At 37.1% G+C, this 11,355-nt stretch overlaps 2 protein-coding genes and 1 pseudogene across 2 annotated transcripts; 2 read left to right on the plus strand and 1 right to left on the minus strand.

Annotated features, from left to right (window-relative positions):
* Nucleotides 1-5,880: 5,880 nt before the first annotated feature.
* On the plus strand, nt 5,881-7,810 carry LOC148735471 (uncharacterized). Its single transcript, XM_088754465.1, has 2 exons — nt 5,881-6,128; nt 6,445-7,810. Exons 1-2 carry the CDS (start codon nt 5,955-5,957, stop codon nt 7,525-7,527), a joined length of 1,257 nt encoding a protein of 418 aa, XP_088610591.1. The 5' UTR covers nt 5,881-5,954; the 3' UTR covers nt 7,528-7,810.
* Nucleotides 7,713-9,878, minus strand: LOC148735472 (uncharacterized). Its single transcript, XM_088754464.1, has 2 exons — nt 9,603-9,878; nt 7,713-9,148 (listed from the first exon to the last, which is right to left on the minus strand). Exons 1-2 carry the CDS (start codon nt 9,722-9,724, stop codon nt 7,891-7,893), a joined length of 1,380 nt encoding a protein of 459 aa, XP_088610590.1. The 5' UTR covers nt 9,725-9,878; the 3' UTR covers nt 7,713-7,890.
* Nucleotides 9,879-9,979: 101 nt separating this feature from the next.
* LOC148735473 (uncharacterized) overlaps nt 9,980-11,355 on the plus strand; it is a 1,638-nt pseudogene continuing 262 nt past the window's right edge.

Raw genomic sequence — 11,355 nt, forward strand, 5'->3', positions numbered from 1 at the left:
AATTAAATACTTTGTAAAACTTGGAGTAGTACTGGTAACATACTGTTAGTACATGTACTTTAGACATATAATATGACAAAAAAACCAAAATATACAAATAATATCATTGACCATTATAGATAAGACTGAGTTATTTTATCAACTTGAAGTTGATGAAGGTAAATAGAGAGTTCTGTAAAGGTTTGTCATGGTAAGTTGTGGGTTTGTGAAGGTGATGTTTTGTGTGGTAGCCCTTTATGAGATCAAGGTAGAGGAATAATGAGCTAAGTACCATATTACTTTTGTGTCTGGTTTTGAAATGTGCCAACCAACCTTTTGGAATAGTTCTCTGGTTGGCACGTGAAAACAATATGTTTCCATGACGATACCCATTTGGCTGAGCAAAACAAAGCAAAAGATATATAATGTCTTGGAATGATAAACTGCCAAGACAAAGCCTTATATATTAGAAGGTAAATAAAAATGTAAAGCATACAGTGGAATACATTCAATAATTAAAGAAAAAATCGTGATCTCCTTGATAAGTACAGGCTAATGAGGTATTTGTATACATATGAATATAAACTATGTTTAGTTTTACCTTTTCTGGGTTGCTTTCTCTGTTGTAACCTCCTTTTCGCTAGATGTCCTCTTAAAGTCTTCACTTTATTTTGAAGCTGTCTAATTTGTTTCTTCAGCACCAAGCAATCCTCTGACACATTCTGAACTTCGAATTCAGGTGGATTCTTGGGTGGTTCTTGTATTTCAACCAAAACTTCACCAGCTGCACCCGAACCACTGGTGCTTTTGAGTAACCTCCACGGACATGGCCACTTTTGGTTTTGGGTCAATATTTGTCTTCAATAGCTTCTTTAACAGTCGAGAAAAAGAATGAATTTCAATGGTTAGAATTAGTAAGGAAATTAATGTATCCCTTCGACAAATACAAGACAGAGAGGGTATGAATACTGTAGTTGTGAGAAGAAATTAATATCTTACCATTCTTCTGTCTCAGACGGCTGTTTGTCAGCTTCAACGATCGTGGAAATATGAATTGATGGAAAGACGTTTATTCCATAGTCATCTCGCTTTAACCATAGAGTCATTGGGGTCCATTGCTCTTCTGAACAAACATCCAAGCGCCGAACAAAATCAACTGCTTTAAAATGCTTTGAACAGATGACCGAATTCTTGGATGGCTCCCACTTCGCACATTTTAACCTCGTGAAGTCGACCCATCTCTTCCTGTGTTTTTTCGATATGGGTCGATCGTCTCCATAAAATGGTATCCTGTGTAGGGCAATACCCTCTTGCAAATTTCGAACATTGTCACATCCTCCTACAACACACCTAGTCGGCACATTTTCGGGCAATATCGACTACAACCTTCCCAAACAATTGAAAATGTGTCAAATGTAGACTTTTGTGTTCCTGGTTTGATGTCATCTACCCGCTAGACTCATTCCTCTTCAAACTCGGTCGTGAGCCAAGATGGCGGTCTTTTTAATCCGCTTTTCCATATTTTGACTGGGCACAGAAAATTGAGGATTTAAATGATTCAAAAAATTTTTGCACAGAAATGCTCCAAAAAAAGCTTTTTTCGTTAAGCGAAATTAATTTCTGGGTGTTAGGTGCACTTTAAATTGTTAGCAAAATGGTTTTAACTTATAAGTATTGCTATAAGCTCGTTGCATGCAAATTATAAAGAAACTCTAGTGACTAGATTTTCTACAAATAGACAAAACTGATTTTAAGTGCCTGTTTATATTTATTCATGTTGCCATGGAAATGCCGCATATGTCAGCTTAACTATCAAAAACCAAAGTTTGTATTGTTAACTTCCTTGCTGCCATTTTTGGCAACCGATGAATTAAGGGTTTTTGAGAAAAAGGTGAAAGGAACACAGGTATCAAAAACTGTTTTCAGCCACCTTAACAGAAAGTTATCATTTGCCAGACTAAGGCTTTTAGTTTGCTTGCATTGTAATGTATATTTAACTAATTTGCCTCAAACTCACTTTTACAGTTTATGACATAGGTAAACTTTCCCACCCAATTCTTATGTGAAGACTGCAATGAGCATGTTTTATAATTACATCTTTCTTGACCTTTCATTTCAGTGTTTGGCGGTTTTCTTTACATCTTTTCTCTTGGACCACTATTTTCCAGGGAAATTAACCTCAATATTTGAGATCTGTTTTTTTGGAATGATATTTTTCTACAAAATGTTACAAGGTTAAATTTAAAACTTAAACGTCCTCGATTACTCTCCTTTGAGTTATATATGGGCTCGAATAATAAGCTTTTGAACTGGTAAAATAGCTAAATATATAGATAGATTACCTATATTTATACAGGATAAGATTTTAAGCCACAAGCTTGCGGAGTCATGCGAAGAAAACAAAATTTACCTGTTAAGTTAAAAAAACTAAAATTTAAGAAAAATAGAAAATGATATTTATTATACTTTTAAGTCAGTGAAATATAATCTTTATGTACAAAGTGAGCAGTACAAGCAGAATGTATTTCAAATTTAAATTTTTTAAAGTAGTCTCTGGTGAGTGGTAGTTGTCTTTTTTTAGGTTATTGAGACTTAGGCATCCAACGTCTCGTTTATTGTGGCAAAACAATGTTCCATAGCTCAGTGCCAGGACATTTAAGTGAGTCATTCATGTATCTTGTTTGGAACCTTGGTACTGTTGAAAGGTTGCATCTCCTCAGAGAGTACCTTTAAATGGACATAAAATACCAACTTCTCAATCATCTAACACTGCTGGGGCAGTACACAGCCTTCAGTTTAGTTAACAGAGAAAATTAATACTAAGTCCAAGCAGTTGGCTCAATTGCATGTAGGACATGGCATTTTTACTGCTCAGCTAGAGGCTATCATTGAAACTGTTGAATGAAATGTGTCTTCCTCCAATGTGTTCCACCGGTTGACCCTGGGAGTCTTCATTTGCTTCCCAGCTGCTTTGTAAGCAATCCTCTACAGCAACGGAATCATCCCCTGCTTCAATAACTCTTGCTTTAACATATTTCCTGTCTGTCTCATTCGCTGTATTCCAGTAGCACCAAGGTACTTGGCCAATACCAAAACTACAGTTTAATAGATCACTGCCATCCAGTGATTCCATCACTCATTTTGTCACTATCGTGAGGAAACTTTATTTTTAAGGTTCCTTTTTAGCCAGGAAGGAGGAAATCTTTTTCGTTGAGGAGGTTGCATGATGAATCACAAAAGGTACAATGAATAGAGAAACTGGGAAGAGAGCCACTCAATGCAAAGAGCGCTAATAACTAGAAGAGTGTAGTCCGGGTGTGAGTTTGGGAATTAATGTTTGTCTATTTGCTGTCCAATCGCATAACCTTACCCAGGACTACCCCCTTTAAGTTATGAAAACATGCAATTTAATATTTTTGGTGTTCTTACTCAGGAAAGCTCTTCCATTCACCTCAGAACCTCTCTGTGTCATAAAGTGATGTCACAATGTGATGTCACAATGGTTGGTAATTTTATCCCCTGACTAACTATGAAATGTGGGAATAAATTAACCACAAGGTTTTGTCAACCTTTTGATCATGGTGTAACCTGTTGAGTATTCATTTTGAAATCAGTATTCTGTCACAAATTATACAGGTAGCATGTAATATAAAACTACCAATAAATGAATGCTGTAAGGAGGGTAAAAAAATATAGGAACAGTTGCAAAAGGATTGTCGTAATGGTAACAAGAATCATGATATCTGGCACTTTAATTTTGTTCAAAGTGGGTGTGATTTGACTTAATTCTAGTCTAGACTTGGTTTCACTGTGCATGCATTTTTCTCCTAGTGTACAAAGAAAAGCACAAGGAATTTTTCCTCTGTTAGTACAAATAATTCTCCCAAAGGAGTAAACATCACTATAAAGTGAAGGGGGACTTGCTCCAGTTTTACTCTCTTGTCTTATAATTTATTTGTGTTCTTCTGGAGAGAGATGTTTTCTGAGGGAAATAGTTGCTGCTATATAGCTGTACACTTGTTAAAATCAATCAAGATTGTGTGAATTAATACTCATGGGTAATATATGAAACTAGGACATTGTCAGTCTTTATATCTGTGAGTAAAACCTTTACTATGGAGATAGGAATTTGTATTGGCAAGCTGAAGGAGGAGGGTGAGCTAAATATCCAGTGATGGGTTGACAGTTGTGTTGCTTGGCTTCTTTTCCAGTTTTTCTAGCATGTGCCCAAACCCTGCAGGATTTTGTAATCCATTTTTATAATCAATAAACTTCCCATAAGTGTTAAACCCATGACTGCAACTTGACCAGTTGACGAGTTATGCCCCTTTCTCCATTTTTGCCAACCCATGTCATATCAGCAGGGGATATTGATGCAGCCATTGTCATCTGCTTTTACACCCTCTTTGATGGCAGCATTTCTCTGTTCTGACGTTGCAGTTTTGCATCTTTTCTTTGTTACTTGCTCTACTACATGCCCAATTTCATTTTCTCTAATCTTGAAAGCTACTGGATTCATAGAGCGAATATTTAATGTACGCAGTAAATTATTTAGATGGGTTTCACCAATTCCTGTGTGTAGACACCCAGGAACAGCCCTTAAATTAACATCATGACTGAGAGGACCCTTTTACCACTCCTGTTTTCACTGGAGGTCTTGAGAACATTCTCTGTACCACACACACTGCACAGGTAACTGAGGCTAACCCATATTTCCTTCTTCTGTTATGTTCTGCAATGACAAATTGGCTGAAAGTGACAATGTTGATACTCAGGAAGATGTGATACTTTGTTCTGGTAGTTTGTCTTTTCTTTTAAGTTGGAATAAATGAGCACAAGTAAATTTTTGAAAAAATTAACAAAATTTCACAAAGCAGTAAATGCTATTTGTGGTGTGTGGAACATTTAGGACTGCCTGTTTCTTCGAAATTTACCAAAAACATTTTTGTTGCTAACAATAGACATACAATTGTGTGACACGTGGTATAGGGTAAGGGTTTTGCAACTTGCACAAAAATTTAGGGAATAAGCGTAGGCTTTTTATAGCTGATTCCTTTGAGAAGTTTTGTAATGTATTAAAGATCTACGTTTATAATCAACCTCATAACTGTGTCTTGGAAACTTGTTAAATTTATAGCCTTAAAATTATGTGTATGTGTACATGGCATAAAACTGAGAATTCATTTGGACTTTTCTTTAATGTTGATTTGGTCTGAGTGGAAAAAAATTGTTTCTTCACACTTGCTTTACAGTGCTGACAACAGTTCAATGAACTTAAAACATCCCATAATTTTGCTTCCATGTGGAATGTAATTTTCATTCTTTGTTTGATTCTGATTAAAATCCAAAACCTGTACGTTTTAATGGTAATTATATTTTTAGTTGTAACTCTAACCAAACATTTATTGGAATTTTAAAATGAAATGTCAAAATGTTCAGGTATAATTCATGTTGACGAAATAACTTGCTATGAAGTACCTGTGGTATATCCATAAGGTCATAGTAGTAGCAAGTATGATAAATATTGTAAGAAATAGACAACTTTTTTGAGAGACATGTTTCGGCATGCTTATGCCATCTTCAATCAAGGAGTAACAACAGAACGTGAGTAATTATAACCGACAAGTAGATGAATAAAATATTTACAGTATGATGTAATACAAAAGAGGGTACTAATTACAATTACCAAACATCAAAGGTGTGAACTAAAACTCTAGAAAAGTGTTATAATGCTGTAATTGTTTGTTAAGTTTAGGTTTGATGTTATTTATATAAAAAGCTTCTTTCAGTTTTAAATCAATAGTTGTTAGCAGAATCCAGAATATTAAAGGAAGAAAGGGAGTATTTGTTCTTACAAGAAGGAGATGTGTTGAAATGCTTAATAATAGGGTTCTAAAGCCGTGACGTCACGTTACCATGGTGCTAAAAAACTCAGTTCCAAACAAAGGCCCAAAACGTGACCGACGCCATGCAAAATGTCGGCCCTCTCTATCTCGTCGCTCATTTCTTTCTTCGGAGAAGAGCAGAAGTCAATTACGAAGGGTGAAAACCACTACAAATCAGGCCATGTGGAGTCATTTAATTATAGTCAGGGTATTTTACGAGGAGAAGTGCACGCAAGCATGCGAAACAAAGTCTACAAAGTCACGGTGAGTGGAAATGGTTCCAGAATACTCACTGCAGATGCAGCTTGTCATTTAAGCTTATTTGTTGCTTTGAAATGCTTCTCAGTGAGATTTTTAAGTTAATAGCAGTTCTTTTCCATGATAATTTAATCGTGGAATAACTAGACGCGCAAACTTTAGCGTTGATCCACTTTGTTGTTAAGGTCGTTCGATGTATATCGATGTGTTAGTTCAATCGAGGCATGGAACTGTTCGTTCGTTTGGAGTCTTCATGTATTTAGAAGTCTTTGACAGTTGCTTTTCATGTCCTCACGCGTCTTTTTTTTTTCCGATTTGCTAGGTTTACTTAGATAGCGAGAATGCTATAAGATCAAGTGAGTGCGAGTGTCCAAGGGGGAAGTTTAAGTGCAGCCACGCGGCTACACTTTTCATTCACGGCATCTACAACGTCAGCCGGACAGATGTTGAATGCAATTGGAAGAAACGCAAAGCAAATACACCGCTCTCTTGGCAATCCGTCGAAGAAATGTTTCCTCCCACAAAACAGTATTGCTGCTTATCAAGAAACCCTACTCAATCTGATCGGTCTTCCCTTTACAGAGACCTACAGGAGTATGGAAGATTTACTGGCCTTTGTTGGCTTATGAGCCCTGAACCAGCTACTGTTAGTAACCTTCCCATACCGACAATAGAGGATATCATTTACTCGGAAGAATTTCTTAAATTACAAGGATCACAGCAACAAATTGATTGCCTAGTAAGACAGGCAAAGATTCCTGATGAGTACATCTTAAAAATAAGTGACATTACCATTGGACAGAGAAACAACCCAACTTGGCATTTAGCTAGAAGGGGCAGATTAACAGCAAGTAACTTTGGTTGCGTTTTGAAGGCCAAACGGGTGACCCAGTCTCTCTTGAAGGGCCTTCTTGGAGAATACGATTTGTCTGGAGTTAAGGCTGTACAATGGGGTGTGAACAATGAACAGGAAGCACTCAAAGCATTCACTATGTTGACAGGGAAAACCGTCCAGGAAACTGGTATTTGGTTGGATGCTTCTGGAATCCTTGGGGCCTCTCCGGATGGAATTGTAGATGATGAAACCGTCCTAGAAGCTAAGTGTCCTTACACTGAAAGGAACCTAACAATTGAAGAAGCCATTGCTACTTCACCAACATTTTGCTTAAAAAAAGCACAGGATGGAAATGGATATGTGTTAAAGAAGGACCATGTCTATTGGGACCAGGTACAGGGTGAAATCTTTTTTACACAGCGAAAGTTTTGCTACTTTGTTGTTTGGACTTCTAAGGACGTGGCTGTTGTCAAAATAGAGCAAGATGAAACCTGGGATGCAAATATTCCAGTCTTGAAAGAATTCTATTTTAAACACATTTTTCCCAAGATAGTGGAAGGTGCATTGTAATTTTATTTCCTTAAACAGACATGCGTGCAAGGCTTTTCACCTGAGAGTATTGGTTGTACTGTCTCTGGCTGTAACTTTTCTCGAGCAATGTCAGTGTCACCAGCAAAGATTTGGTAAATGTATTGGACTATTGGGCCAAATTTTAAAGAGATAAACATAAGATTGTAAATTTGAGTAACAAAGAGTGCAGGTTGTGTTGATCTTTATTATTTCTACTAAATGTCTTACAAAATATAATGGCATTCTGACTTTGTTTATATATTAACATAATTGAAAAAAGTTATTCGATTGACTCAGTTCTATCATATGATGACCATTATATTTGTTTACTGATAACAGCCAAAGATCCTTTTTGTACTCAGATCACTCAAACTCTGCCCCCTCACACCCCTCTTTGATAAGTGGAAATTGTAAATTTACCAGTGCAGCACATAACTGAAAAATAACATCAGCATAACATCTTAAATAATATGGGATGAAAGTTAAAATTTTGAAATCCTTTAACCTTGCATTTGCCCTCTCTACATGGATCCTTGCTCTGGCAATGGATTTTGTTTTCCTTGCTTCGCTTTCAGTGAAAACACCATTATTCAAAAAAGGTGGAATGTTAAGAGAAACATTATTGGGCAAGATGTCTTGGATAAGAAAGCCTTTGTCGGCCAAAACCATATCCCCTGGAACAAGATGGTTCAACAGACCTGACTGTTGTACTATGGCTTTATCAGAAATGGACCCAGGGTACAATTTGCTAACAAAAGTTATTACTGCATTTGGTGCAACCCCGACAATTACTTTAAATGAGTTCATACCCCTGTAGCTTGAATAAGTGGCATTTTGCAAACTCATTAACCCCGGGGCTGCGATCTCCACATCGGTACAATCAATGACAATTCTACAAGAAGTAAACTCTGAAAAAGAAGATGGTGCACATAACACATTTTTTTGCCTGGACGGAATGGTTGTCATGATGTCATGAAATAATATGGAATGCAAAACATGGACAAAAGTGGTGACAATATTAGCTATTGTTGCAACACTGCAACTGAAAAGCTGGGCAAGGTGCAAGTTGGTATAATTTTGTCTTAGTTTCATTAAAGTAATGAAAATCTGGTCCTCAAAATTAATGGACTCTACTTTCCAACCAGAATAATAAACAATAAAATCTTTGAATCTCAAGGCATGAAGTACTACAATGTTAAAAACTTCTTTTGTTGGAAGCCCTGTTTCCATTCTAAGAACCTCTACACTCAATCCAGAAGCTGAGTAGTGTTTTTGTGTGTAGCTTTCTTTTTCTTGCAGGTCCTGAAGTTCCTCCCTGGCTTGATTTAATTCTGCCTCCAGTATTATCTCATTTGTTGTCTTGTTGCAACTTTCTTGTTTGGTATCATCAGTGTCATTATTAGTGGACTGCTGCTCAGATGTTGTGATTGCCTCAGCCACCATTTCCTGCACCGTCTTCTGTTTAGCTGTTACTTTTCTCTTTTTCTTTGGTGGTCCTCCTTCACCAGGAAATATCTTATCTCGATTTCTTTCGTAAATTGTGGGCCCATTTAATTTATCTCCATCCACAAAATGACAACTGCACACTCTAGAATGCTTGCTTGGTTCTCTGTCTTTCCTCCTATTTCAAAGAAACAGATAACAGAACTTAATCCTAAACACTTGTAAAGATTTAAATTGCTCAAAATTCGTTTCAAACTTTCAGCTAACTCCTGAAGTCCAGAAGCTCTTAAAAATATATTAAATAAATCAGTGAGCCATATGCATTTCATAGCACAAACAACATTGAAATATATGACTCAGTATGGGCACCGAGAAATTTTAAGTTTTGAAAGTAAGCACATGTTAGCACAGTGGCGTTCAGACAAACACATATTCTTTCAGCACAGTTGTATTCGAGGTTTTTCAAAATTTAAAATGTAATGAAAAGCAAATACACAAAAACCTACTCAGTACCCACAAACTTGACACTACATGCGCTTGTTCATCGGTGGAAATCGCACACTCGCAAAAAAATGGCAAATGTTAAGATGTTCTTTTGAGCAAAGCGCTAATTACAAGTGCCGTTTACAAACCTTATCAGACGGATCCATCGCTTGTATTCGTCTTTTTCCTTTTTATCGCTTGGAAATGCAAAGAACCTGCAAGTGTGGCTTTCTGATGAATGACTGCATGTCGGAGCAAAGCAGTACACCATTGTGCTGTTGTGTTCGTTCCGATAAATTTCTTCCGACAAAAAGCGATAATTTTCAAATAGTATTTGACATTTTGACCCTGTGTTCTTCTTCTTGACCTCTTTTGTAATATAACACAAGGTTAATAAACGTTTTAATTATAAGACAAAGCAGAGACAAGCATTACGTGACCCACGCGCAAGAGATTGTCCGAGTTGTTTAGAACTGACTTTTTCAGCGCCATGGCAACGTGACGTCACACTTTAGAACTCTAGAGTAGCAAAGCCATGACGTCACGTTTCCATGACAGCATTTTTCTCAGTTCTAAACAAACGCTGAGGTCTCGTTGTGTATGGCGCCATATTAATCATGACCTTATTTTCAATCTCTTCTTTGCTATCTTACTTCGAAGATGAAAAGAAATCTATCGCAAAAGGGGAGAACCACGTCAAATCTGATCATATAGAATGTTTTATGTATAATCAAGGCATTCTTAGAGGCAAAGTTCACGCTAGTATGAGATCAAAAGTCTACGAGGTTACGGTACATAAGCTCTCTTGTATGTTTATGTTTATATTTTGTGAATCGGTTGGGATTCATTAGATCAATTATAAAAGCTACTCAATAGCTTTAATATCTAAATTATAGGCTCCGATGTATATGATATTGACTTCATAAAGTATAGCTCTTAGCGCCTCTAAAATAGGATCCGTTCGATGGCTGTTCGATTGGAGCGCTGAGAACGCCTGAGAGCTATTTACAACCAATAAAATCACTAAAAGAATAAAAATTTTTCTTCTTCTACTTTAGATATATGTAGATAGTAACTTGAATATCAAGTCGACAGAGTGTGAAAGTCCTAAGGGCGCTTTCAAGTGCAGTCATGCCGCAGCTGTGTTCATTTACGCCATACATCATGTTAGTCGTACGGACATCGAATGTCGATGGAACAAGCCAAAAAAGCCAACTTGCCCTGCAGTTCGGGACGTCACTGAGATGTTTCCTCCTCCGAAACAGTACTGTGCTCTATCGAGAGAACCTACGCAAGCAGATCGTTCATCCATTTACCGATCGTTATGTGAATATGGAAAGTTCACAGGACTATGGTGGATTCTGAGCCCTGAACCTGAACCGGTGACGTTACCAGTGCTTACAATCGAAGAAATATTTATTCTGATGGCTTCCTTCAAGCCCATGGAAAGGAAGATCAGCTCTCTTTTTTTAAGGAAAAATGCAAAATCCAAAGTAGTACTATACAAGAAATAGCAAAACTCACAGTGGGTCAAAGAGAGAATCCAGCATGGTCAATGCTTAGAAAGGGAAGACTCACAGCTAGTAATTTTGGTCCTGTCTTAGCAGCCAAGAGAGTTTCACAATCACTCTTGAAAAGACTCATGGGCGAGTATGATTTATCTGGAGTCAAAGCCATCACATGGGGAGTCAACAATGAAAAAGAAGCTGTGAATGCATTTGAGATGTCACATTGTTTAAAAGTTGAACCAACAGGAATTTGGTTTGAAGAGTCAGGTATTCTTGGTGCCACACCTGATGGTCTAGTTGATCAAAAAGGTATTTTGGAAGTAAAATGCCCATATACCTTTAGGAATTCAACCATAGAGGAAGTTATAGAATCAGAATCATTCTATTTGGAGAA

Source organism: Stylophora pistillata, chromosome 3, assembly GCF_964205215.1.
Source record: "Stylophora pistillata chromosome 3, jaStyPist1.2, whole genome shotgun sequence".
In the NCBI taxonomy this organism is placed as follows: Eukaryota; Metazoa; Cnidaria; class Anthozoa; order Scleractinia; family Pocilloporidae; genus Stylophora; species Stylophora pistillata.

Bases quoted from the DNA above. Each gene is read 5' to 3' on its own strand.
- LOC148735471 (XM_088754465.1), top strand. From the start codon at position 5,955: ATGTCGGCCCTCTCTATCTCGTCGCTCATTTCTTTCTTCGGAGAAGAG. The intron at 6,129-6,444 runs GTGAGTGGAAAT...CCGATTTGCTAG, and splicing joins ACAAAGTCTACAAAGTCACG to GTTTACTTAGATAGCGAGAA.
- LOC148735472 (XM_088754464.1), bottom strand. From the start codon at position 9,724: ATGGTGTACTGCTTTGCTCCGACATGCAGTCATTCATCAGAAAGCCAC. The intron at 9,149-9,602 runs GTTTGTAAACGG...TCTTTGAAATAG, and splicing joins CGATGGATCCGTCTGATAAG to GAGGAAAGACAGAGAACCAA.